The sequence below is a fragment of the Gigantopelta aegis genome, chromosome 7, assembly GCF_016097555.1.
Source record: "Gigantopelta aegis isolate Gae_Host chromosome 7, Gae_host_genome, whole genome shotgun sequence".
Lineage (NCBI taxonomy): Eukaryota > Metazoa > Mollusca > Gastropoda > Neomphalida > Peltospiridae > Gigantopelta > Gigantopelta aegis.
Window position 1 is genome coordinate 41,173,644 of NC_054705.1, and position 26,787 is coordinate 41,200,430.

The 26,787-nt window shown below is 42.2% G+C and overlaps 1 protein-coding gene across 3 annotated transcripts in view; it reads left to right on the forward strand.

The window, feature by feature from the left end:
* LOC121376901 (protein REDUCED WALL ACETYLATION 2-like) overlaps positions 1 to 24,466 on the forward strand; it is a 30,726-nt gene extending 6,260 nt beyond the window's left edge. Inside the window, exons 1-5 of one of the 3 annotated variants that reach the window (XM_041504682.1) lie at positions 571 to 870; positions 12,192 to 12,668; positions 14,383 to 14,501; positions 17,842 to 17,969; positions 23,190 to 24,466. In XM_041504682.1, the coding sequence (XP_041360616.1) occupies positions 12,207 to 12,668; positions 14,383 to 14,501; positions 17,842 to 17,969; positions 23,190 to 24,157 (1,677 nt within the window). In that variant the 5' untranslated portion in view covers positions 571 to 870; positions 12,192 to 12,206 and the 3' untranslated portion in view covers positions 24,158 to 24,466. Of the gene's footprint in view, positions 1 to 570; positions 871 to 12,191; positions 12,669 to 14,382; positions 14,502 to 17,841; positions 17,970 to 23,189 lie in introns of those variants that run through there. The other 2 variants (XM_041504683.1, XM_041504684.1) reach the window with 2 other exon arrangements.
* The last annotated feature ends 2,321 nt before the right edge of the window (positions 24,467 to 26,787 follow it).

Here is a 26,787-nt window from a genome sequence, read left to right on the forward strand (position 1 = left end):
AGTGTATGTATTTGATTATTTATTTGGTGTTGGGTAGGGGGTATCTTTATTTTGTTCTAGTTTTTGTCGTACATGTATGTGTATTCTAAATAGTTAAATACAAATATTCTCCAAACGCCACCTTCAAAGGCGCAGACCCTAGTTTTACCGTGTGAAAATGGACAGTAAGTTAAGTTAATCTGAACACCTGCAAAACAAAGAAAATCTGAAGATTGTGATGTTTAAACCTGAAAATATCGTCTAAAATAGACTAGAGCCTGTCTGGATAACCATTACTTCTCAGACGAACGTGCGTTTTTAGAATTATGAAAAAAGCATTTTGGGTTATTACAAAAACCTGGATGACCAGAACCACTTCAGGTGTACGAAAATGAATATTCTAAATAATAAAATGTAAGTACTCCTAATTTAAATGATCAAAACCGGCTTTAAGAGTGAAAAATACGTCATAGTGTTTAAAAACTAATCTGTGTCCCTTTAACGCATGGACACTTTTGTCAGGCTCTATACACGCACGAAGAACATACGAACCGTATCGAACGATCCATCTCTATTCACTACCTTTCAGTGAGCTATTGGACTATAGGTATTTGTTTATTGATGGTAGTCGAGGCCGTGGGTAGACGGGAGTCGAAACCTTCCACATGTTACCCTGACCATGACACGACAACGGATTTGTTTTTAAGTATTGATCAGTAATATCATCAATGAAACACGTTGTCGTGTCTGAGCATATATATACATATATTATATACTTCTTTTACGGTCGGTAAAAAACGCGGATATGCACGGATAAACACGAACACGGACAGGAGTGAAGTGGATATTATAAAAGGATACACACAGAAACACGGTTGTCTACGGATGCAGGTACGTTCAGCTTCTGTGATCTTGTATAACAACAGGGAGGTTCCCAGCTTAAAATATTACTCTAGATTCGTAGAGAGACGTATATAAAATTAAAGAACAGTATTAAACAGATACTCGACAACAACCGGAACGCGAACGGGTATGTGTGTACGTACACGTACGTACGTACGTACACACACACACACGCACACACGCACACACAATTATATTTATTATAGACATACACATAGACACACACACACAACACACAACACACAACACACACACACACACACACACACACATATTATAGACATATACATACACATAGACATACACACACACACACACATATATTATAGACAGACATACACATATACATACATACACACACACACACACACACACACACATATTATAGACAGACACACACACACACACACACACACACACACACACACATTGTGCTCCCTTGTACATGCCAGCGTGGGCGATCCTCACCCCACCCACAAACCCTTTCCTGTTCTGGACGGAGAGGGCAGCGAAAAGTCGACACCTGCGCCATGACAGGCGTGCGCTACAACGGCTTGCTCTGAACGTGCACGTAAAACCCTCCGACCTGACCTGACCTGATGTAAAAAAACATTCCTAGTTTTGTCACACGCACACGCACACGCACACACAAGCGCGCGAGAGTAAAATGCGAGTAATCTGTATATCCAGGGGTGCAGAAAGCACTCGTCCGCTCGCCAAATGCGAGTACAAATTCTGACGGACGAATTAAAAAATGCAACTACCAGTCCGACGGACGATCTATCTTTTTCCGACTGACTATTATCTTCTTTTCGTTCGCTTGTTGACTACACGTCGCGGCCAGGGGTGACTATGAACGATACTGTTCTCTGTACTGACTATTATAATTTTATTTATTTATTTTTTATTTATTATTATTATTATTATTATTATTATTATTTTTTTTTTTTTTTTTTTTTTTTTTTTTTTTTTTTGCATTGAATCCGCGACTACGCATCAGTTATGCAAGAATTCCAAACGATTCAAACAAACCTTTTAGAATCATGTCGAAACACATTGCCAATAAACGACTTAGAGTTCCGAATTGCGCAAGCGTGAAATTCCGGAAACGGGATATAGTGAAAATGGAACCATGCCAACATAGCCCCAAACGAAAATGAAACCAAATTGGACAAAATGGAACCTAGCGTTGACTGAAACGGCACCACACAATCTATATATCTACAAGATATTATTTTTTACCATTACATTGAGGTGCCGTTATAGCCAAATCGGTTCCGTTTTTGCCAACAAAAATGGTTCCGTTTTGATAGTGGTTCCGATTTAGCCTAATTCCCAGAAAATAGGGCCTAACAAAGGTCAGTAGTTCCTAAAAAATATATATATATATTTGTTTACGTTGAAAGTATATTGCCGGTGTGTTTTGAATAGATTATTCTAGTAAATACTTGCGGAATGTCACTTGAATTCACTTCGCCTTGTATAGTGTTATTCGGGAGCATACAAATTCAAAAAATATCGGGCAAGATTATTTATGCAATAGGCGAACTTGTTGGTCTATTTCAACATTGAAAAAACAGGGGGGAAAGTGTAGTAATAAATTTGGATTGTATACTAGTATAAACAGATTTTATGGCTATACCATCACGGGGTTTCTTTTCGTCTTGAAACGAACTTTATATAAAATTTTATATTGAAATTAGTTTCCGGCATACTTCGTAATTCACCAGAATCATTTCGTATACCCTCGGCATAATCCCGAATGTTTTCAAATTCTTTTTAAATCACTGGCATGATTTTGATTGGTCGAATGAAAATTGGTTGGTCGAATGAAAGGTCAACTGGACATGACAAATTCAAAAAATATCGGGCAAGATTATTTATGCAATAGGCGAACTTGTTGGTCTATTTCAACATTGAAAAAACAGGGGGGAAAGTGTAGTAATAAATTTGGATTGTATACTAGTATAAACAGATTTTATGGCTATACCATCACGGGGTTTCTTTTCGTCTTGAAACGAACTTTATATAAAATTTTATATTGAAATTAGTTTCCGGCATACTTCGTAATTCACCAGAATCATTTCGTATACCCTCGGCATAATCCCGAATGTTTTCAAATTCTTTTTAAATCACTGGCATGATTTTGATTGGTCGAATGAAAATTGATTGGTCGAATGAAAGGTCAACTGGACATGAGCTCCAACGGGCTGCTGTTAGATCCACATGTAATACATGCTGCTACTGGATCAAGAAAGGTGGACACACGTGTAAAGGCGCCGCCATACGATACGAGTGCCGTGTACGAAAATAGTATATTGCACCGCAACTGATTTTATAATGGGCGTTGATCAAAAAGCATTCAGTGAACACCTTAGTGTAGCATTTAGCCCTAAGGTTTACACATAAGTTCCGAAAGTCATGCTACAGGTAGTATTAAACCAAATAACTTCCGGCTGGGTCAAAGTTGGAGGTGCAGATAGAGAAGTGAACTCCACAAGTCCTGTGATTGGTGATAAATGTGAGTGTGTTGGTTGCCAAAAAAAAAAAAAAAAAAAAAAAAAAAAAATAATAATAATAATAATAATAAAAAGTTTCATCTGGGCAAAAAATGTATGCAATTTTATTCCATCTAGTACCAGTGTGTCAAGTAGTCTTGTGCCTGTAAAATAAATTACTCCAATTTTGTGCGGAACTAGGGTAGTCGTAGACGCTACACGTTATCTCAAAAATGAGCAGCTTGACCCAGTTTTTTTCGATTCACTTTAAGTGATGGGATTTGATTTGATATTATACACCCTACAGGGACCAATTTTTCATTTCAATGAAAATGACATCGACACGGCACGAAATGAGATGACGCGCGATATCCTGTATTAAATGCAATATATATATATATATATATATATATATATATATATATATATATATATATATATATATATATATATATATATATATATATATATCCACTAAATCTAACATCTTAAAAATCCAAATATATACACTTCATTATCTATAAATATAGGATATTAAATGAGTGGCCTATTGTTACCATTTACATATCTTACAACGATCTGTTTAATGGTAAGCCTTCTGGCTGTATTTTGCCCATGTTATTTTGTAATATCGTGCATTGACCTTTTGTGACATGGGTGCATAGCGCAAGAGACAGTCGGAGTGAATCGGTTAATAAACCACATGTTCGGACCGGTACTACAGCCAAATGCGGTTATATATATATATATCTATAAAAAAAAAAACTGAAACGAAATGTTCTCAATTTTGGATTGAAAATAAATGCTTTTATAATGTATATTCTCAATGGTGTATGTTGTTAGTGCCAACGAGAACCCGTTCTATTGGCAATCTTCATTTGAAGTTGGACAATTTAACAAGGGTTTCAATGCAGATGACATCTGTGTAGTGAGACCCAAGAGACGGGCACAGGGAGGTGCCAACAGGTGTGGGGAGGGGACACACACATACATATAAATACATGTATAAATATATAAAAACATCGCTACTGCGAGTTATTTAAAAACGTTACAATACGATACGTTTTTAAGCAACTAAGGTGTGCACCGCATGCTTTTTGGACAAGGAAATATTTTGTTTAACGACACACTCAACACATTTTATTTACGGTTATATGGCGTCGGACATATGGTAAAGGACCACGCAGATATTAAGAGGAAACCCGCTGTCACCACTTCATCGGCTACCCTTTTCAATTAGCAGCAAGGGATCTTTTATATGCACCATCCCACAGACAGAATGGCACATACCACGGCCTTTGATATACCAATCGTGGTGGCTCGAACGAGAAATAGCCCAATAGGCCCACCGACGGGGATCGATCCCAGACCGACCGCGCAGCAAGCGAGCACTGTACCACTGAGCTACGTCCCTCCCCGCTTTTTTGGGCGTTCACACACACACACACACACACACACACACACTATAATATAATATAATTAGAAAATTTGTTTCTAATTTTCATTATTATTCATACTTACCTAGTGCTAGCACAACAAATATGCTATTCAACCTGAGTCATACCTACACACTGCAGAATTCTCTCCCTTGCCGGATATGCGCAATGCTATCCTTGCATGGGCTACCTGTAACTTCATTCTCGGTTCAAAGTCCACCCACCGAGGGAAAGCCTCATAGGGGTGGGTGGGAGGTATAGTTTGTTGTGCTAGCACTAGGTAAGTATGAATAATAATGAAAATTAGAAACAAATTTTCTAATAGTCTTATTCAACTTACTGTGCTAGCACAACAAATATGCTATAACGGACGTGCAATGACACCGTTAGAGCACGTGAATTCAACATTAATGGGAGGAGGTAAGAAAATAGAGGACTTACCCGTACCCAAAAAGCTCCTTTGAAGTAATGACATGGAGATAGGACGAACCACGACATACGGTAACAAGGAGTCAAAAAAAAAAAAAAAACAAAAAAAAAACTTTTGGGAATAAAAAGGGGCTTCCCAAAAGAAAAACTCATCCCCATGAAAGAGAGGAAAAACATCTCCCCAGGGAGAGGAAACGGTAGACAACACTACAAAAAACCCCATCCCTCAGAAAAGAGTGGAGTGTTAAACATGTCCGAAGCGTGAATCGATGGCAGTCGGACGGAAAAGAGGTCGACCCCTTTCCGTTGCCCTGCGCACAGACACGACGTGTTGAGCCGCAATGACTGTCTGGATCCTACGCGTACCGTCAGGACCAACCGCCATATCCCGGAAATAGAAACGGTCAAAAGTGTGCCGTCCTTTCCAAACCCCTGCATTCATGACCTTTATAATATCTAAAGAGTCATGAAAATTCAGGGAAGCAGAAATGGCTCGGATCTCATGTGGTTTAACAGAGAAATTCCGTAACACATGATCACCCACCATCTCATATGCTAGCTTGATGGTAGCTGCTATCCATCGAGACAAAGCATTTTTTGTGACATCACCCGGCCTAATGGTATAAGAAATAAACAATCTCTTTTTACCCTGCCGCCGGTTTTTCGTACGCTGCAAATAATACTTCAATGCTCTCACCGGGCAAAGAAGTCTATCCGAGTTATCAGATGACAGTGTACGAGATAAACTGTGAATGACAGTAGGTGGAAACTCTTCCCCTGGAGACTGGTTTTTAGCAACAAAGATAGGGTCGGTACGTAAAGTGACAGACCCGTCCGAATTGTAATCAACCAAGTCATGCAAAAAAGCATGTATCTCACTGATCCGACGACAAGCTGCCAGTGAAACCAGAAACAGAGTCTTCCACGTCAAGGCACGAAGACTAGCAAACCTCAACGGCTCATAAGGCGCACCCTTAAGAGCATGTAACACCAGAAAGACATTCCATTTCGGAATAATGGAAGGTCGTTCAACCGTGGATTGTAATGATGTAAGTAAATCATGCAACACCAAGTTGGTAGAAAAGTCACGACATCCACACTGTTTAAGAGTAGTGAAAATCGCAGCTCTGTGACTTTTCACTGTCGTGACTTAAGTTTCCTTTCTTGGACCAACGCCAGAAAGTACTCCGCTAAATCGTTGACAGTAGGCGATAAGGGATCGAAATCCCGTGCGTTCGCCCAACGAACCCACATACGCCAGTGACACTGATAAACCGACTCGGTAGATTTGCGCTTTGCTGAAGAGACGAGATGCGCAATTCTTGTCGAAAAACCTCTGCGTCGCAAGGAAGCCCTGATAACCTCCACGCGTGAAACCGGAAGACCTCCAGCTTCGGATGCCACACCGTCTGACTCAGTCGCTGGCTGAGTAGATCGGACAACACTGGTAATCGGAACGGGACTGCCACTAACAGTGACAGGAGCTGTGGAAACCAGGGCTGCGCCACCCACAGAGGAGCTATCAACGTCACGTGACAAGGTTCCTGGACCACTTTGGTCAACACCTTGCCGAGTAAGACAGGAGGAGGGAAGGCATAAAAATCCAGTCCCGTCCAATCCATACTTAACGCGTCGTACTCCAACGCCAATGTGTCCGGTACCGGGGACACGAACACCGGCAATTGGTTGTTCAACCGTGTGGCAAACATGTCCACCTGTGGACTGCCCCACACCCGAAGAACCGCTGCGACCACCCTTTTGTTCAACATCCACTCCGTCTGAACAGGGGTATGTCGACTGAGGGCATCTGCTAACACATTCACCGATGAAGGAATGTGTTTCGCCCACAGAGTGGTCCCTAGTTGGTCGCAGAATTCCAAAATCGCAAGAGCTTTGCGACCCAAAGTCTCCGATTTGGTTCCACCCCAACGATTGAGATATGCCACTACCGACGTATTGTCGCATCTCAACAGAATTCGACGGTGTCGAAGAACACACCGGAAATGAAGACAGGCACGATGCACTGCCTCCATCTCCAAACAGTTGATATGAAGCTTCCTCTCGGAGAGATTCCATACCCCTGAAATGTGTTGATCCAACAGATGCGCCCCGTACCCGTGCAGCGACGCATCCGTGAACAGGATCAGATCCGGAGCAGGGGGGTGCAACGGAACCGATAGGGACATGCACTTGTCCGACAGGCACTCCTGTATCGGATGAATGAACCATGGGCCCAGAGGCACTATCGTGTCCCAATTGTGACCGTCCCACCGTGGGGACAAATGCCACTGGAGTGGTCGTTTGAATCGGCTGAACCGCACGATCAATGAGGCCAGAGATTCGAGGTGGCCCAACACCACGTGGAGAGATCGTACCGTAGTACTTTGCTCCCCCATCAAACGTCGCGCCGACGTTTGGAAATTGTGGATACGCGCATCGGTGGGACGAACCGACGCTACCACAAGATCGAAGACCACTCCGAGATATGTGAAAATCTGAGCCGGCGTTAACTCCGATTTCACCCAATTGGGAATAAAACCCAATTGGAGGATCGTGTCCAAAACCAACCCGACATTGGTCTGACACTCCTGTTGCGACGAAGCTGGGATCAACCAATCGTCCAGATAGGTATGCATTCGAACCCCTAACAAATGAACATGACCTACCACCGCTTTTACCACACGTGTAAAAGCATGGGGACTCGTCGCCAAACCGAACGGAAGCACACGAAACTCGTACGCTTTCCCGTCGAACAGGAAGCGCAGAAACTTCCAAAACGCCTTGTGCACCGGGACATGGAGGTATGCGTCTTTCAGATCGATCGACACAGCCCACTCCCCAATTTGAAGCAGGTTCCGGACCGAATGAACCGTTTCCATTTTCATGGAAGGAACATCGACGTAGACGTTCAGTGGCTTCAAATTTAGGATTGGTCTCCATTCCCCATTTTTCTTCCGGGCGAAGAAAAGATGAGAATAAAATCCCGGAGTGTCCAGACTGACTCTCTGGATGGCCCCTTTGTCGAGAAACTCGGCAATCATACTCTCCACTAAAACGCGCCGATCCGCGGACGGTAACGGCGGCATTCTCGGAGTGGAAGTAAGAGGGGGGCTCGAAGAAAAGGGTATTTTGTAACCGTGTCGAACGACCGACAGAACCCAGGGGTCGAGACCAGGCAGCTTGCACCAATTTCGAAGGAAATGGCGGAGCCTGCCCCCCACGGGTATGTTTGCTAACGGTACCTCCGAAAGCAACTGCCGATCGTTCACGTACCCTCACCCCAACCGCTTACCACCCGTAGGCGCAACGCCTTTGGTGGACTGAGAACGGAACGCAGTACGACGTTTGCGTCCTCGCTTAGCGGAAGACGGGTTGTTACCTGGTTGCCTCCTAGTGTCAGGAACCCTAGGGATCTGAGCCGACTGTAAAAAAGCAGCCTTTTTTACAGGAGGAGGCTTGAACCCCGAAAACGTGGACCGACGTTTACCAGAGGTTGAGGGTCGAGTGTTCGGGACTGGTCGCGACAAATCCTTGTCTAGGACAATATTAAAATCGGGACCGAAAAGTAAATTTTCCCGTACCGAACGTGTACGAAAAAAACGTCTTCGCAACGTTTGACGCACTCAAACCCGCCAGGTAATGGTCACACCGTAACAAAAGACTGTTCGCAAACAATCGGCCAGATAACTGAGCGATATGCTTAGAGGCTTTTGACGCAGCCTCCAAACAGCCTTTCGCCATCGCGGGAAGGCTCTCGACAGCCTTATCCAAGCCAAATAGGAACGTACCTAAATGGTTATTAACCTGGAACATTGACTTAGCCAGCCGTTCGAACGATTCCAGATCCGCGATTGGCAATGACACACATGCGGCGATGGGGAACAAGCGGCTCGGACACTAGCGGGAACGACCGCCGGATGTTCGAGAAAATCCGCCCCCAACGTCTCATAGGAGTCGGCACGAAAAATGCGCGCTCCCGTTAGGATTTTCCCCGTAGGCAGTGCCGTTGGGTACTCATCAACACCCACTCCCAGGATACGATCACTGCCAGTGATCAACACATCAATGTCACAAAGTGAACTGTGCGCCTCCTGTGCAAGTGGTAAACCCGACTCCTCACGAGGAGTGACCAAATTCAAAGAACGGTTCCCGAAGGAGACACCCTTGAATGTAGGCTGGGCCTCAACCTGAGGTATAGCGTCCCCGCATACCTGTCGGACCTGGTCCCTGACAAAAGCCAGAACCGCCGGATAATCGCACTCCTCCTCTACCTCCGAACCGAAGTGAGAGAGAGCTGGGTCAGCGACAGAATCCGGTCCAACCGACGCTTCCTCTGAAGCCAGGTCACTGTCCACTGGATCCCGAAGATCGATATGGACTCCTCCCCCTAATCGAGACGCCCCTGGGGCAGCGTCTCCCGAGACGGAAACAATAGGAACCGAACGACAATCCCTAACTGCATCGTCAAACTGCTGTCGAGACGCAGTTTCTGCTGGTTTTGGCGGAAAACCAGGGGGGGGGGGGGGGGGGAATGGGAGCCGCACCCGTCGGTCCCGTCTGCGAAAGCAATGATCCCAACTGAGGCGAAGCGTTCAAAAATTCCACAAAACTCCGAAACAACGTTTCCTGAAAGCCTAACGGTCGTTCCTGCGCCAAGTGCGGAACGGTCGGAGTTTGCGGCCACAGAGTACCCCCAACCGAGGGGTATCTGCGCGAACCTCGTCCTCTATCGAGTAAAGTCGAAGAGGTAGGGACCAAAGACGGTGCAAACTGTGAGGAGATGTCCGTTGCTACCGAAGTCACCGGACCCTTGGGGTAAACATATGCAAACGGAGGACCCAAACGGGATGAGTCCTCCACCCAACGGTAAACATCGGTCGGGATGCCATCAGAGACGGATCCCGGCATCGGAACAACTGGCTCAGTTCGAAGCAAACTGGCAGAACTCTCCTCGGGCCTTGAGAATGCTGAGGTGCCGAAGCGACTGTCAGCAATCGAAGGCAAAGTCGGGGCCACCTGCTCTGCGGACGAAGCAGTGGACCTATGCACAACGGAGTGCATGTGCTCGGTAACCGATGAAGTCGTCAAAACCGGTGCCGCGACGACTCCACCCTGCCCCCCTTCTGTTTGTAAAGGTAACCGTAACGACGATGGCGACGCCCGCGACGAAGCCACACAAACAGAAGAAGGCGCCGTCACTAACGAAGACGGCTCACGTACCACGGTCACAATAGGAGCCCGGGGGGGCGCTCCCGAAGTATCTGTAACTGTACTCGTAACACGGACCGAAGAAGAAACACCCTTGTGTTTCCCCACTTTCCGGACACTTTTAGAAGTGTCTACAGACTTATGGGACCTACCCACTAAGTCCGACTTGCCGACTACTGCCGAAGCAGACGACAAGATTTTGCTGGTACCCGAAACCTGAGTCTGCGAACCGAACCGAACCCACTGGTCAGGAGACCACGTGGCGCAGATCTCACACTGACGGTCTTGAGAACAAGACCGACAGTCCGGACACAACACGTGTGTGTCTTTACGACGTAAAAGAAATGGACAACCATCTCGCGCACAAACTTTCCGTGCGCTAGCTGTCAACGAACTCGCGTCGGACATGGTAAATTCAACACCGAATTCCCAACTACCAACCGTATGTCAAGTTCAACCAAAAAAAAAAAAAAAAAAAAAAAAACACAAAATTACAAGTAAAGAAAACTTTTTGCCAAAGCTTAACAGGTGTTAACAGGTGGACTGCAGAATTGAGAATGAAGTTACAGGTAGCCCGTGCAAGGATAGCATTGCGCATATCCGGCAAGGGAGAGAATTCTGCAGTGTGTAGGTATGACTCAGGTTGAATAGCATATTTGTTGTGCTAGCACAGTAAGTTGAATAAGACTATATAATATATTATATATATATTATAATATATTATAATATATTATATTATATTATATTATGTATTATATTATTGTATTATATATTATATTATTATATTATATATTATACCACACCACACCGCATCGCACACTGCACTACGCACTGCATGCAATCCAATCCAATCCAATCCATAATACAATATATAATACAATATATAATACAATATATAATACATAATATATAATACGTAATGCAATGCAACAATATATAATATAATATAATATAATATAATATAATATAATATAATATAATAATAATAATATAATATAACATAATATATTATAATATAACACTTTGGGGGCATTTTCACCATTTTCGGGGCACTTGTATTTCATTAAAAATAGACAAACATTAATTGAAATAAACATTAATGTAATTTATGTGTTTGCTTTAATAAATGAATGGCAAAAGATATGACATATTTTATTAATACCTTTTTTGGTGTTTTATAGACAATTTTAGAATTAATTACTGAAAAAGGCTGCTTTAATCTCAGGGCAGCATGGCGCTGATTAAGGCAGGATGGCACTAGCCTATTGAGGTATGGTGCTGCACCATGCTAAAACAAGCAAGGGACAACACCACAACACACAACACACCACACCACACCCCACAACATAACATAACATGAATTGTGCTACACACCACACCACACCACAACATAACAAATGAATTGTGCTACGTAACGCTGTTCAGTAAAACCACTCGTCTTCTGCATCGCTACATAACGTTTGGATATACAGCCTTCGATCCCCTAGTGCGTTACGAAATATATGAATGGCCCCTTACTCCTGTTACGGGGTGACAGGCAAATATAAAATATGGCGATGGGGGAAACGGTGTGATGGGTGGGTGGGAGTTGGAATGGCTCCACTCACACTGCCCCGGCTACGCCACTACCTCAAATATAGTTTCTGTTCCAAACCCGCATTTCTTATTCTAAATCAATGTGTTCTAGTGGTGTCGTTAAACAAAACCAACTTTTAACGTTTTTCTTATTCTATTTCAGTGATTATTTTACATCATGGAACGATTACTTAGAAAAGCAGTTAAAGATATGAGCCGGTTTGACAACACTACTCGGACCACTTCACTCGGGCAGCACCATACGGAGGAACACATTGTGAAAAGTAGTACCATGAAACCGATACATCGTGATCCCACTATTGTCCAGCTCGCTCTGTTTGTCATCTTCGTCGCCGTCACAATCATCTATCTTATCCGAAAATTTACGAAACACCGCGATATCCCGATTCCGGATCCGGACCCTGAAGCGGGGCTGGATGGTGCGCACAATACGAATTCCGTTAGAGACGGCACCCCTGGGATTAATGCCGGGGTGAAAACGGGTAGTTCTAAGAAAGGCGTGATAACAGCGCGGACTAACACCGATGTAAAACCTTCACCAAACATTGATGATCTTTTACGAAGTACTATCATATTTGGTGTCATCATGGGATACTATTTTCTGTGTGACTATATAAAGGTAAGATTTGTCTAGCCTACGGCCCCTTTTCCATTCGGAGGACCAATAAAAAAAATCCGTCAAATTTCCTTCAATCAAAACTGCGCACCTTTTCCCTTTGGTATTCATCGTACGAGGCAAAGTAAAGTAAAGTAAAGTAAAGTAAAGTAAAGTTTGTTTTATTTAACGACGCCACAAATTAAGTTTGTAGCTTGGTTGATTAGGACTATGTTAGAAACACTGAATACACAAACACGGACGTATACTGTACTTAAATGCATTTAAAATATCATTTAACCGGTCGTGGTTAGGCCATAGTCCTACAGGCTGGTAGGTACTGGGTTCGGATCCCTAGTCGAGGCATGGGATTTTTAATCCAGATACCGACTCCAAACCCTGAGTAAGTTCTTCGCAAGGCTCAGTGGGTAGGTGTAAACCACTTGTACCGATCAGTGATCCATAACTGGTTCAACAAAGGCCATGGTTTGTGCTATCCTGCCTGTGGGAAGCGCAACTAAAAGATCCCTTGCTGCTAATCGGAAAGAGTAGCCCATGTAGTGGCGACAGCGGGTTTCCTCTCAATATCTGTGTGGTCCTTAACCATATGTCTGACGCCATATAACCGTAAATAAAATGTGTTGAGTGCGTCGTTAAATAAAACATTTCTTTCTTTCTTTCTTTAAAATCCAATAGCTGAAAAATGTCTTATGATGTAAGCAATGAGTTAACGCGAGATATAAATAATAATACATGAGTGGCGTTAGATACCATTTATCTTACAACGAGTCGTTTATATAGAGAATAATACATGAGTGGCCGTTAGATACCATTTATCTTACGAGTTGTATATATAGAGAATAATACATGAGTGGCGTTAGATACCATTTATCTTACGAGTTGTTTATATAGAGAATAATACATGAGTGGCCGTTAGATACCATTTATCTCACAACGAGTTGTTTATATAGAGAATAATACATGAGTGGCCGTTAGATACCATTTATCTCACAACAAGTTATTTTAAAATGTATCAACGAGCAGTTCAAAAATGTTATGTTTATTTTTTTGTAAACAGTCCAACGCAGTTTATTTTGGCAGCCCGTCTAAATTGCTCAGTTTATTTTGGCAGCCCGTCTAAATTGCTCAAATCACCTTAAAACCGTTTCGGTCGAGCATTCTTAACTTTATTGTTTGGACTTAAATGTTTGAAGCTCATTTTGGTTTTTGGTCTTTGACCTAACTACTAAATTCATATTCCAAATTCCGCCCACCTCCAACCCCCCCCCCCCCCCCCCACACACACACACACCCGGCCCGGACCTTATAGATCAGACTTTAAACTTTTAGACCTTCTTCAAAATTTTATGTCGAAATTGCTTCTTTTTTTATAATATTATTAAATAGTCCGATCCTCTCTTCTTTCTCGTATTTATTTTTGGACTGTCCTTCTAAAATGCTCCAAATTATATAAATATTCGGCCGAGCAGTCAATTAATTTTCATTTTTTAATCCTACTAATTTCTTTTACTAATTGCTAATTTCAAAATTCTGTCTATTTTTACAGACACATGATTGGCAGGTTAACTCTACGTCACAGTGTAATATATTTCCACCGTGGTTTTCATTGGATGCATGGCACTGGTGACCTTGTCATCACCTAGGAGCTGTCATTCGTATGTCTTGAAATTGTTAACACACGTACGTAATAACACTAGTATTACATTTGTTTGATCAGGTATTCCCTGCATTGGAGCGGAAGTACAATCGAGATGAATTCCTCTTCCTCGTCTTCATTCTGTTTCTCGTTGGTTGTGCCTTCACCATTCGGTCGACGCCCGACAAAATACTCAACAGGTAAGTCGTTTGGAAGACCTCGGCAAATTACGAATTTCGACGGTGAATTACGGAAGGTACCAGACGTTTCGCCCACACGCCAGTTCGCCCCCAGGTAGTTTGCCCCCACGTGCATAGCTAGTTCGCCACCACAACGATACCACTGTCGATTGTTGCAAACATATTATTGTACAAAGAACAAAATAATTGGGCACAAGTTTGACAACTTACGAGGCCCTCTTCTATATACATACAATATACATGGCGACCTATATTACATAGCTGTAAATATAAACTACATGTATACATTCAAGGATAACCAGTGTAAGGAAATGTATTATATACAAAAGAATGTGAAGGAAAGAAAAACAAATATGATACAAAAGATTACACAAATAGTACATCACGTGCAGTTAAATTCGCTATCACATTTACAAATAATCCTTATGGTAATTTAAATAATACTTCATTAATCAAAAGAATGAGGTTTATATATATATATTTGAACATAAGTAAATATTTCTTTATTATTGGCATCGCTTAATGTGCTTCTACCATATAACAGTGACTGTAAATCTATTGGTTGAAAAAGCTGCAAGGAATTACATAGAATCAGTCTCTGTTCATATTGTTTACATTGTAAGACAAAATGGATATTGTTTTCTAATCTGTATCCACAGTTACATGAAGGGTCTATGGTTAAGTCCACATTTGTACAACTCGGCGTTTAAAGGGCTACATTCATGTCGTAATCTAGTATGCAATATATTTTCTATTCTTTTTCCACAGGAAAAATAATATGGAATTTTATTTACCACTGGTGTTACTGCTTTTTTGAAAGACGATATTGTTTCACACTTTTTAATTGCTGGGCTTAAATTATTCCATAAATCAATTGCTGAATAAATAAATGATGATTTTAATAAGCAGGTTCTAGCAAAAGGTGTAGATATGTCCTCCCGATTTCTTAACATATAAGGAACCCTTTCTTCTAATCTTTGTGGAATACAATTAGTTAAGAAATCGGGAGTCATTCCTTTCATTATTTTAAACATTGTACAGAGTTTTGTTTTTTTCTCTCCTTTCACCAAGTGTTGTAAGACCGGTTTCAATATATAGCGAATTACGTGAAGCAAATTTAGGCATGCCAGTGATTACCCTTGCAGCTTCTAGTTGTACCTTTTCTAAATTATCTGTCGATGTGAATGTGTGGTCTCGACTCATCTGTGTGTGCCGAGCTTCCTCTAGTGCAACCCTACCCCATTTTAAGGCGATTTCGCGCACTCCCATGTGCAGTTTTAGATGCTCGGTTTGTCAGTCGTCGAACTTTGATGCAAGTATTATTTACATTTTCAGATCACGCGGAATTTTACTTTCGTAAGAATCCGAAATAAACCGATTTATTATGAAAGAAATGTTTTATTTAACGACGCACTCAACACATTTTATTTGCGGTTATATGGCGTCAGACATATGGTTAAGGACCACACGGATATTAAGAGAGGAAACCCGCTGTCGCCACTTCATGGGCTACTCTTTTCGATTAACTGCAAGGGATCTTTTATATGCACCATCCCACAGACAGGGTTGTACATACCACGACCTTTGATACACAAGTCGTGGTACACTGGCTGGAACGAGAAATAGCCCAATGGGACATCCTTTCGACTGCCTTGGTCAGATATGATTTTGAGCATGGAATACGGTTTTGTGATTCAAAATTATTCAAAGTTACATATTGTTTGACTTTCATGGTGATTTACCTATTCTGACACAAAGTTATGGCCCTTGAACTTTGGAGATGCGAAAAATGTATGGACCTTGTATGAGGACATGTATTGCTTTAGCAGTAGTCTCAGAATGCTTAGGGTTTTGTTTTGTTTGTTGGTGTTTTGTGGTTGTTTGTTTTTGTTTTGTTTTTTGCGGGGGGGGGGGGGGGGGGGCTGTTCATTTTATTTGGGGTAGTTACTCTTAACAGGTAAATTTATACTGAATCAACTTGGTAATATCTTAATTGGCTCCCCATATCCTTATGCTAGTGTCAGACTACCAACTGCCACGACACAGTTGGACAACTTTCTCTCTCGCGACTTCTACGACTGTCCAGTTGCTAGTCTGAGCGCTCTTACAACTCGATTCTCGTCGTATAACCCCATTAGTTATTAAAGGGACATTCCTGAGTTTGCTGCAGTTTTTAAGATGTTATCGACTAACAGACTTTTTAACGATTGTAATTGCATATCAAATATATTTTTCTGCATAAAATATTAGTGGCTGTATATTAAACGTGTTTCTGATCGTTGAAATATTTGTACTAGGTTAAATTTCATCATATTTCTTAAAATATAGTTTTTTCGTACGTACGAAATTATTTGAAGATAAAATCCAGTTTGGGCTTCTTACAAATATTAAGACGACCAGAAACACATTGAATATACACACACTGATATTCTAAACAAGAAAATATATTTAATATGTAAGTTTAATCGTAGAATTATTTTATTAGTCGGAAACATCTTACAATGCAGCAAACTCAGGAATGTCCCTTTAATCTGAGCGCACCCGTCTAAGTCGGGAGTTGGGGGAAATTACAACTTAGCCGTCAAGTTGACCACCTTCATCGTAACAGTTAAAAACGTTTGTTTTGTTTAACGACACCACTAGAGCACATTGATATTAATCATCAGCTATTGGATGTCACACATTTGGTAATTTTTATAGTCTCAAGAGGAAACCCGCTACATTTTTCCATTTGTAGCGAGGAATCTTTTATATGCATCATCCCACAAAACAGGATAGCACATACCACGGCCTTTGATATACCAGACGTGATGCACTGGCTGGAACGAGAAATAGTCCAATGGGCCCACCGACGGAAGGAAGGAAGGAAATGTTTTATTTAACGACGCACTCAACATTTTATTTTACGGTTATATTATGACAGACATATGGTTAAGGACCACACAGATATTGAAAGAGGAAACCCGCTCTCGCCACTTCATAGGCTACGCTTTTCGATTAGCAGCAAGGGATCTTTTATATGCATCATCCCACAAGACAGGATAGCACATACTACGGCCTTTGATATACCAGTCGTGATGCACTGGCTGGAACGAGAAATAGTCCAATGGGCCCACCGACGGGGATCGATCCCAAACCGACCGCGCATCAGGCTACGTCCCGCCCCTCATAACAGTTGACAGTTTGAGTCTAGCATTAGCTTGGAGGAGGGGGAATTAATCACTTCCCACCCACCGGTGGGTTGTTGTTTTTTGTTTTTTTGGGGGGCGGAGGGTTGGGGAGTTTTTGTTTTTAATGTGGAGATCTGTGATTGGTGATTGAGTTTGTGCGTTTGCCCTAGGAACCAGACGGAGGAGTGGAAGGGATGGATGCAGGTGATGTTCGTCTGGTATCACTACTTCGCCGCCAAGGAGTGGTACAACTGGATCAGACTCTACATCGCCTGCTACGTCTGGATGACGGGTTTCGGTGAGTTCACTGCCACCCCGGTAAACGCTGCCGGCCTTCTAGAGTTTTTATAAAATCGACTAGTTAAAGGATCATTGATTTAATTTTTTTTTACTAGGCACGATTAAAAATTCACTAGCCCTAATTTACTTTAAATTAATACAATCACGAGCGTAGGAAGGTGCCAAAAAGTGGTGGGGGCACACTTTTATATTTACACTCTTTTACACTATTATTAAGCAAATATAAAGCAAAATATCTGAAGGGGGGGGGGGGGGGGGGGGGGGCACATGCACATTTGATCGTTTTGCTTCACTAGCCGCCGGGCATGGCAATATTAGGGTTTTTTTTACTATCCCAACATTGAATATCACTACCCATGAGAGTGAGGCTACCATAATCCAGAAACCATGCACCGACATAGCGCCATTGTCACCCGTGCAAACGCTGGCATTGTCACCCGTCTGGCACAGTATCCTCCCTTTAGGATGACAATGTTGCCACCCCTGTAAACTTGCATCGCAATGTTGTCACCTCCGTAAACACTGGCATAGCATCCTCCCCTTAGGACGACAATGTTGTCACCTCTGTAAACTGGCATAGCGTCCTCCCCTTAGGACGACAATGTTGTCACCTCTGTAAACTCTGGCATAGCTTCCTCCCCTTAGGACGACTTCGTTGTCACCTCTGTAAACTCTGGCATCACCTCTGTAAACTCTGGCACAGCGTCCTCCCCTTAGGACGACAATGTTGTCACCTCTGACATAGCATCCTCCCCTTAGGACGACTTCGTTGTCACCTCTGTAAACACTGACATAGCGTCCTCCCCTTAGGACGACTTCGTTGTCACCTCTGTAAACACTGGCATAGCGTCCTCCCCTTAGGACGACTTCGTTGTCACCTCTGTAAACACTGACATAGCGTCCTCCCCTTAGGACGACTTCGTTGTCACCTCTGTAAACACTGACATAGCCTCCTCCCCTTAGGACGACTTCGTTGTCACCTCTGTAAACACTGGCATAGCGTCCTCCCCTTAGGACGACTTCGTTGTCACCTCTGTAAACACTGACATAGCATCCTCCCCTTAGGACGACTTCGTTGTCCATAGATGAGAATCCTCCAGATTTATCCGGAATTCCGGATTTTTGCGCTGCCCGATTTTGTTCCGGGTTTTGTTAGAATTCTATCTAATTAAAATTAACTCCACTGTTACATGTGGATCTAACAGCAGCCCGTTGGAGCTCATGTCCAGTTGACCTTTCATTCGACCAATCAAAACCTTACTTGCAAAATCATGCCAGTGATTTAAAAAGAATTTGAAAACATTCGGGATTATGCCGAGGGTATACGAATTGATTCTGGTGAATCACGAAGTATGCCGGAAACCAATTTCAATATAACACTTTATATAAAATTCGTTTTAAAACGGAAAAAAAATACCGTGATGGTATAGCCATAAAATCTGTTTATACTACTATACAATCCAGATTTTATTACTGCACTACTGCCGGTCGATGTGCCGTCACGTAACCGGCATAGTAATACCTGCCAGACAAACAAGTGACAGCAATGAATTTGATGGCAAGTTCCAATAAGGCAGCCACTGTTACGTCTGCATCATGTAAACATAATATTGATTAATACAAAGGACGAAAAATACTTCCGATTTTTTTTTTTAATGTAACATTTAGCTATAGCCTACAGCCGAAAACTTGACATAAAATGAACAAAACAAATGGTAGAAAACTTAGTTTTTCCTGGTACACATTTTTAATAAATAATAGGGCCTACTATACATCATAATTCGGCATTTGGTGCAAAATCCAATTTACTCCACATATTCTTTAAGGTGGACCTATTATGACAGCTTTTTAATAACCAAAGTCAATAAAACACTTACAAAAAAAACCCCAACCCACCATGCACAATGTGTGTCAACTATTAAAAAAAATATAAACTGTATTATGAAAGTTTATGGCACATTCCTGGGTTAGTTGCATTGTAAGATGTTTCCGACTAAAAGTATTTCTACGATGTCAATCCTGTAAACACTGACATAGCATACTCCCTTCAGGTCGACTTTGTTGTCACCCCTGTAAAAACTGGTCTGGCATCCTCCACTTAGGATGACACTGGCACAGCACCACCACCACCACCCTCCCCCTTGGGAGAATGCTAAAATATCTGGACGCGGTTGTTTCTGAACTTGGGTGTGGGTTCGAATTCGAACTTGGCGGTCCCTTTTGTTTACTATTTCCCAGAACGCCTATATGAACAGCTTAGTATTGCACTGTAAAAATCACTTAAGCACGCACAAAGACATTAAACACACAGACGCATAATATTTATACTATACAGATACAGTACGCGTACGTAGACATCATAGTATCACACTAGTGGATATCTAGAGAGATATCTGCATGCATTCCGAAAGAAAGTGCCAGAGAGAGAGACAGAGACAGACACAGAGAGAGACACACACAGAGAGAGACGGAGACAGACACAGACACACAGACACACAGACAGACAGACAGAGTGAAGATAGAGGCAGAGATAGAGGCAGAGATAGACAGACAGAGCCAGACAAAGGCAGAGACAGACACACAGAGAGAGAGAGAGAGAGAGAGAGAGAGAGAGAGAGAGAGAGAGAGAGAGAGAGAGAGAGAGAGAGAGAGAGACAGACAGAGACAGACAAAGGCAGGCAGAGAGACAGACAGAGAGAGAGAGAGAGAGAGACAGAAGCAGAAACTTAAGAGTGAGAAACAGACGGGATACTGAGAGAGACATAAGCCGAGACATATTACTTTTTCAAGACGTTTCTTTTGCCTTTGACTATATGAAATCTCGAGAGAAGTAAATTAAGCCAGGCTAGATGATTGACACGTTAAATGTTTCAGAAGAACCGTCTACCGAGTACGTGATCGATACCTGCAGACTACCTGTCAATCGATCACCACACCGGAAAGATTTGCGACAACACACAAATCTATTAACATCTGTTGCACAACATAACAAGTTACAGTTTCATTTTATTACACAGTTAAGTAAACACTATGAAAAAAATATGTCACAAGATGATACAGGGGCGTAGCGTGGGCTAAATCGGTAGTGGGTGGGGACGGAATATGAACTTTTGTCTACAAGTCTAATATTGCACTGTAAAAATAACAATAATAAAAAGGTGTGTAGCTTAAGCGGGGCGTTAGTCCGAACCCCCACCCCAGCTTATGCCATGTGACACTTGATGAAAGAGAAAAAATGTGTGTGTGCGCGCGCGCGCGTGCGCGTGTGACAAGTCTCTAGACACATACTCATTTGAATTTGCCACGTGGCCGTGTTGGAATTCCCTACAGTGATTTTAAATATAACATGGGCGTACGAAATCGCTTTTTTATATAATTTAATATATCTGACATTATTATATTTACTCAACATAGAAATATATGCCCAATATCTCTGCAATCTATTTTGGAACCCACCTTTTCAAAATCCTATGTACGCCCGTGTATAATATTGACCAATGTATCTCAACACATTTCATTTACGGTTATAGGGCATAGTCATGCCAGCAATGCGGGATTGAGTAATGCTAGATTAAGAAAACTATCAACTGCCACGACAAAGTTGGCCAACACAACGGTGGCGCTGTAATTTCACAATTCCCGATATATGATGAAGAGAGAGGAAAATGTTTTATTTAACGACGCACTCGACACATTTTATTTACGGTTATATGGCGTCGGACATATTGTTAAGGACCACAGATATTGAGACAGGAAGCCCGCTGTCGCCACTTCATGGGATACTCTTTTCGATTATCAGCAAGGGATCTTTTACATGCACCATCCCATAGACAGGCTAGCACATACCACGGCCTTTGATGTACCAGTCGTGTTGCACTGGCTGGAGCGAGAAATAGCCCAATGGGCCCCATTGACGGGGATTGATCCCAGACCGACCGCGCATCAAGCGCTTTACCACTGGGCTATGTCTCGCCCCTTTGGCAACAGAAATGTTTTGTAATCTTTTAAATTCCACCCAGAATTAATGTTAAAGTTTTTAAAACATGGATTTGTCGCTTAATGAATCTTCATAATAATAATAATAATAATTTAAAAAAAATACAATAACGCTTTCAAACTCACGCCAATCTTCGGAGCACAAATCCTTTCTTGTAAAATAAAATCGCCAACATATTCGTGCCTCGATTAACACAGAACACACTGTTTTGAACAAGCAACCAAACCAAAAGCCCGTGCAATACGTGTCCTCGTTCACTACAGCACATCCACACAGATAATCGCAACAAAATTTCACTTATACCGTATTTAACCAACAATAAACTCGAAAAAGAAAACAAAATAACCATACCGTATTTTACTAACAATAAACACGGTACACAATTACCCTTCGATCTTGACACCAGTTGTTGTTTTTGACAGGTGGACAGGATAAGTTTGCTGTTTGTGTGTGTGTGTATTCTGTAACATGTGTTGTTTGGCCAAAAATTGGGGTGAGGGCGGACCAACCTTAAATGTTTTATTTCTGGCATACAAATCACAAGAATAATATTATGTCCATAGCCATGAAAATATATAGATCTGCAGAAACCATAAAAGTGATATTCGGTGAAAAGTCATATTTTCACTGTATTTTCGTTACTATGCAAATATAGAAATCTTATTTATATTTTGGTGGACAAGTTCATTCCTCAGTTATCTCCCCTGTACATTATATATACCAGTAATTAAAATTTTGAAAACACTTGGACGCCTTTGGTAATAATATTGTATTAATTTAGTGCATAGATTACTGAACCTAGGACATTGGAAGAATAAAGAGATGGTTATATTCTGTCTTATTCAAAGTGCGCGTATTCTTTCAGGGACTGTGCTTATAAAACGTTTAGTCAAGAATCAATTTCAAATGACGTCACACGCATGCAATGTATATCGCGTTGCCATGACGATAAAGTCAAAGACTCTATTAGTCTTGAGTTCAGACGTTTTAGAAGTGTCAGGCCAGATCTGTCTGCATCTTCTCAGTTCAGTATATATTATATTATATTATATTATATAGATAGATAGATAGATTCTTCAGCCATTTAGGGATCTAGGGATGGTCCGGTTGTAAAAAGTTACCTATATATGACATTTATGTAATATTTATTTTTATTATTATTTATTTTTTCATTATTATTCAAATTATTACTTATACTGATTTTTTGTTTAATTCTTTCAGGGAACTTCTCATTTTTCTGGTTGCGGAAGGACTTCTCTTTCTGGCGCATGCTCAAAATGCTCTTCAGACTCAACTTTCTGGTGATATTCGTCGTCATGGTGACTGACAACCAATACATGCTGTACTACATCTGCGCCATGCACACCTACTGGTTCTTCACCGTGTATGTCTTCATGGGAGTTCTCTCCTCGTGGAACGAACACCGCTTCAAGATGGCGATCAAGTTTGCCGTCTACTTCGTCTGTAACGCCCTCATTTTCGACGTGCCCGGGGTCGCGCCCGTTATATTCCGCCCGCTCCAGGTGATCCTCGGTTACCGCGAACGGAAATACAACATGATGCACGAGTGGACTTTCCGTGTGGGTCTCGATCACTGGGTCTGTTTCGTCGGGATGCTGTGCGCCTACAACTACCCACATTTTGAGTCTTTTATCAAGTTCGTGGAGGAAACGTCGGCGAGCGCTAGAGAGAAATACACGAAATGGGCCATGAAAATGGCCCTAGTGCTGATTGCGTGTCTTGTGGGCGTCTCTTGGTACGTCCTCTTCATGGGGAAAGACAAGTTCGCTTACAACAGAATCCACCCATACACCTCTTTCATCCCCATCGTCGTTTTCATTGTTTTGCGGAATTCGTTTCCGTTTCTACGCAGATATTACGTTTACATGTTCGAGTGGCTAGGGAAGATAACTCTGGAGACGTACCTGTCTCAGCTGCATGTGTATCTTCAGTCGAATGCCAAGCATCTGATTGGCTACATCCCAGGCTATCATTTACTCAACTTCGCCCTAGCAACAATCATTTACTTGGGGATCTCGCACGCCCTTTTCAATCTCACAACGGAGTTCAGTACATACCTGATACCAAAGGACATGAAGACTGTTCTCAGACACGTCATCCTCGGAGCGGTGATCGGTGCTTTGGCTGTGGGTGTTGCATTCTGGGTAAAAAGTGTAATTATTTTGTAACACTTCTATTATGGATGAGTAAATGACTGAATCAACGAATGACTTGGTAACACAATGTTCGCCATCAGCAAAATCAAGGCGAGCCGAAGATCGCTCTCCTTAAATAGTGATAGGCGAGCGATCACATGAAGTTTCCAGGCGAGTGTGGAGAGGTGAGCGGGAGTGATCACTCGCCTTCCCTGGTGAAGAATCAATAACTGTTACACAGCATTGAACTAGCAACACAATTGTTCAGACTAAACATTTTGAAAAAAAAAAAAAAGAGAAGAAGACGTGTGATTGGTTACAGTAGATACATTAAATTATTTTCAAGAAAGAAGTGTTTTATTTTCAACACATTTTATTTGATATGGCGTCAGACATATAATGCAGATTTTGAGAGGAAACCCGCTGTCGCCACTACATGGGCTACTCTTCCGATTGGCAGCAAGGGATCTTTTATTTGCGCTTCCCACAGGCAGGATAGCACAAACCATGGCCTTTGTTGAACCAGTTATGGATCACTGGTCGGTGCAAGTGGTTTACACCTACCCATTGAGCCTTGCGGAGCACTCACTCAGGGTTTGGAGTCGGTATCTGGATTAAAAATCCCATGCCTCGACTGGGATCCGAACCCAGTACCTACCAGCCTGTAGACCGATGGCCTGCCACGACGCCACCGAGGCCGGTAAATTATTTTCAAACATGATTGGATAATGCTGAAACTACTTTCCGTCCAATCATCAGTGTTTATGTTGTAAAAGTAATGTACTTATGGAAAGAAATGAGGGAACATATGGAACTGTAGACCTTTTCCTTTTAACTTATTCTCGTGCTTATATCCAATTAAGGTTCAAGCACGTTGTCCTGGGCACACACACACACACACCACACACACACACACCTCGACTATCTGGTCTGTCTGTCCAGGACAGTGGGTTAGTTGTTAGTGGTTAATGAGATAGAAGAGGATGTAGTGGTCTTATACCTACCCATTGAGTCGTTAAAACTCGCTCTGGGTGGGAGCCGGTACCGGGCTGCGAACCCTGTACCTACCAGCCTTATATCAGACGGCTTAACCACGATGCCACCGAGGCCGGTACTGTAGACCAATTTTAATTCGCTGGAAACTAGCGTTGTTCTTTTTGTTTGGTTGTTTGTTTGTTTGATTGTTGTTTCGTGGGGTTTTTTCGTTTTTTAAATTAATTATTTTATTTATTTATTTATTACGTTTTGGTGACCACCGGACTATTTATCACTATAACCTACCAGAGCTCTACCAAATGTCTGACATCCCACAGCCGATGATTAATGAATCAACGTGCTCTAGTGGTGTCGTCAAACAAAACAAACAAACTTTAACATAATTATTTACTGTTACTATTTGTGTGATCCTTATTTTCTTTCAAACAGTATATCAACCGAGAACGGTTGCGGTAGTGCGCAATCTGATTAAAATTAGCTCTACTGGTCTACCAGTGGAGCTAATTTTAATTAGATTGGGTGGTGCGATGGTTTAGCTGTCAGTAAATTAACCACGAAGTGTCGTATTAACTGCCGGTATGGTGCGGTAGTTAAGCTATCAGGTTCAAGACTGGTAAGTGCCGGGTTCGCAGCTCGGAGCCGATCTTGCAGGGATTCTGCGCCAGGCAGTACGAAGGGTAAAACTACGTTACCTGAAATTGGTGGATTTATTTTTATGTTGGTAGTTATATTTTTATTGAACCTTATTCTTTTATTGTTTTTTTTTGTTGTTGGGGGTTTTCCCGTCCCAAACAGCACCTTGCGACTGTCACTGATATATCAAAAGCCGTGGTGCATGCGCTGTCGTGTCTGTGAGGAAATATAGTGGGTTTCCTCTAAGTCTGCGTGTCAGAATTAACAAGTGTTTGTCATCCAATAGCCGGAGATTAATTAATCAACACAGCTGGTTCATCAAACGCCGTGATATGTGCTGTCCTGTCTGTGGGAAAGTGCATATAAAAGACCCCTTGCTGCTTATCGGAAAGAGTAGCCTATGTGGCGGCAGCGGGTTTCCTCTAAAGAAATATGCCAGAATGACCTCAATGTTTGACGTCCAATAGCCGATGAATGTCCTCTAGAGGCATTGTTAAATAAAACAAACTTTACTTTGTTTAATTAATCAACGTGATTCTAGTGGTGTTGTTCAACAAATCAAACATTAACTTAAGTTGTTGGCGGACACAGGGACATGGAAATCAAAGTTATGCAATGTACTACAGTCATTTCGTATCTAATGCTAGGTTTAGGCTACCAACTGTCACGACGGACGTTGACCAGGTTGCCGATCTCACGACTTCTACGACTGTCCAGTTGCTAGTCTGAGCGCTCTTACAACTCGATTCTCGTCGTATACAACAACTACGTCCCATTATCTGTGTGATCTGGGTGCATTCGTAAGCTGGGATATGGAGAAAATTTACATCGCAGCTGTCGAGTTGGCCAACTCCGTCGTGTCAGTTGATAGTCTGAAACCTTTTTTTTTTTTTTAGTCTTTACCTAGCTTAATGTGGTTATATCGACATTTTGTCGTCAGATGAGAGAGAGAGAGAGAGAGAGAGAGAGAGAGAGAGAGAGAGAGAGAGAGAGAGAGAGAGAGAGAGGGGGGAGGGGGAGGAGGGGGGGGGGGG